This window comes from Solanum pennellii, chromosome 8 (genome assembly GCF_001406875.1).
Source record: "Solanum pennellii chromosome 8, SPENNV200".
In the NCBI taxonomy this organism is placed as follows: domain Eukaryota; kingdom Viridiplantae; phylum Streptophyta; class Magnoliopsida; order Solanales; family Solanaceae; genus Solanum; species Solanum pennellii.
In genome coordinates this window covers 17,527,939-17,530,074 of record NC_028644.1, presented here as the reverse complement: position 1 = coordinate 17,530,074, position 2,136 = coordinate 17,527,939, and the positions used below count along the sequence as shown (strand labels likewise).

Here is a 2,136-nt window from a genome sequence, read left to right as displayed (position 1 = left end):
TTGTAATATTACATAAAAACTTATAGTGGCATTTCATATTTTATGCTCCACTAATAAATACCATATAGTATGGTCATTTAAAATATTATGTATTTGAACCATTTCCATCTGGATACTTTAACAATGAAAGACTCCTTTTTCTTGCGTAACACGTGATATTTATGTTGGACCATTTTAATTAAATAATATAAGTCAAAATGGCTGCTTGATTTTGAATATTGAAATCCTCTTTTTCTTTACTTTGACAATTTCCGACCACCCCACATCATTTAAATATTACCAGTATAATGCATGTTCCAACACAAATTCTCATTTAGCACTTGTCCATATTTTTTCAAGTCACCATGAAAGCAATCCACCTCGCCCTTATCACACATCTCCACCATCACAACCTTGACCTAAACAAAAATAGGATTCCCATGGTATATGCCTACCAAGATGTTAAAACCTCAAAGAAATCAAATAGACTTGGTGAAAAATTGTCAAACCTTTTAAACATTCAAAAACCATACCAAAAGAATGATCCTCCTCCTAGTACTCATTCGAATTTGAACAATATTCATGAAGACAAGGCCAATACACCTACCATGTCACCTAAGGAGGACATATCGGATCGATGGCGGGATATTCATGGTGTTCAAGAATGGGAAGGACTTCTTGATCCACTCCACCCTTTGCTTCGTCGAGAAATTATAAAATACGGAGAATTTGCTCAAGCAACTTATGATGCATTAGATATTGACTCATTCTCCGAGTATTGTGGAAGTTGCATGTACAATAGTCATAAATTGTTTGACAAGTTAGGACTTAACAAGAATGGCTACAGAGTTACAAAGTACATCTATGCTATGTCACAAATAGATATGCCCCAATGGCTTGAAAGATCAAAATTGACATACACATGGAGCAAAGATTCAAATTGGATTGGCTTTGTGGCAGTGAGTGATGATGAAGAATCGCGACGAATCGGGAGGAGAGATATTATTGTGGCATGGAGAGGCACAGTGACACCTTCAGAATGGTATGAAAATATGCAGAGGAAATTAGAGTCAATTGGACATATGGACTCAAAAGTAGAACATGGTTTTCTTAGTATTTACACATCTAAGTGTGATTCAACTAGATACAACAAATCCAGTGCCTCACAACAAGTCATGCAAGAATTGAAAACATTGGTAGAGTTTTCCAAAACAAAAGGTGAACAAGTTAGCCTCACAATAACAGGACATAGCCTAGGGGGTGCACTTGCTCTACTAAATGCCTATGAATCAGCAGCAAATTTTCCAAAACTTCCAACTAGTGTTATTTCATTTGCAGCCCCAAGAGTTGGAAATATTGCATTTCGTGATGAGCTTTACCAAATGGGAGTCAAAATTTTACGTGTTACAGTGAAACAAGACTTAGTCCCTCGAATGCCCGGGATAGTTTTGAATGAAAGTCTACAGAAGTTCGACGATCTTACTGGGACATTAGAGTGGATTTACACACATGTTGGTGCTGAATTGAAGCTTGATGTTAGGTCTTCACCTTATCTTAAAAGGGGGTTCAATTATATAGGGATTCATATGCTTGAGACATACCTTCATTTAGTAGATGGTTTTGTGAGTAGTAGTTCAACATTTAGGTCTAATGCTAAAAGGGATGTGGCACTAGTGAACAAGGCATGTGATATGCTTGTAGATGAGTTAAGAATTCCTACTTCTTGGTACCAATTTGCTCACAAGGGGTTAGAGTGTAATTCTTATGGTAGATGGATAAGGCCCAAAAGAGACCCAGAAGATATTCCTTCACCTACTAGGGAAGAACACTTATGATGAACTTGGATTGCAAGAAAATACTTATGGTTTTTGATTTTTTATGTACATATAATGATAAATGTTTAAGTTAAATGCTAACTTAATTCTTAACTTCTTTGTTGTCATAAATGCAAAAAAGAGTGAGTTTATTCCCATTGAAGTTTTTTTTGTTGGTCAAACAGGAGAAATTTATCAAACTTCATTCATAAGAATCCCAATGGGATCAATCCCATGAGAGGTAGTATTATTAAATATTGTTATACAACACGGAAGTGCCGCCCGCATCCATTTAAATTACGGGGTTTGAAAAATAAAAAATGTTTGCTATTTGATTTTGGAA

General features: G+C 35.7%; 1 protein-coding gene across 1 annotated transcript; it reads left to right on the top strand.

The window, feature by feature from the left end:
- Positions 1-309: 309 nt before the first annotated feature.
- Positions 310-1,814, top strand: LOC107027511 (phospholipase A1-Igamma1, chloroplastic). Its single transcript, XM_015228664.2, has one exon. It carries the CDS (start codon positions 345-347, stop codon positions 1,812-1,814), a length of 1,470 nt encoding a protein of 489 aa, XP_015084150.1. The 5' UTR covers positions 310-344.
- Positions 1,815-2,136: the final 322 nt, after the last annotated feature.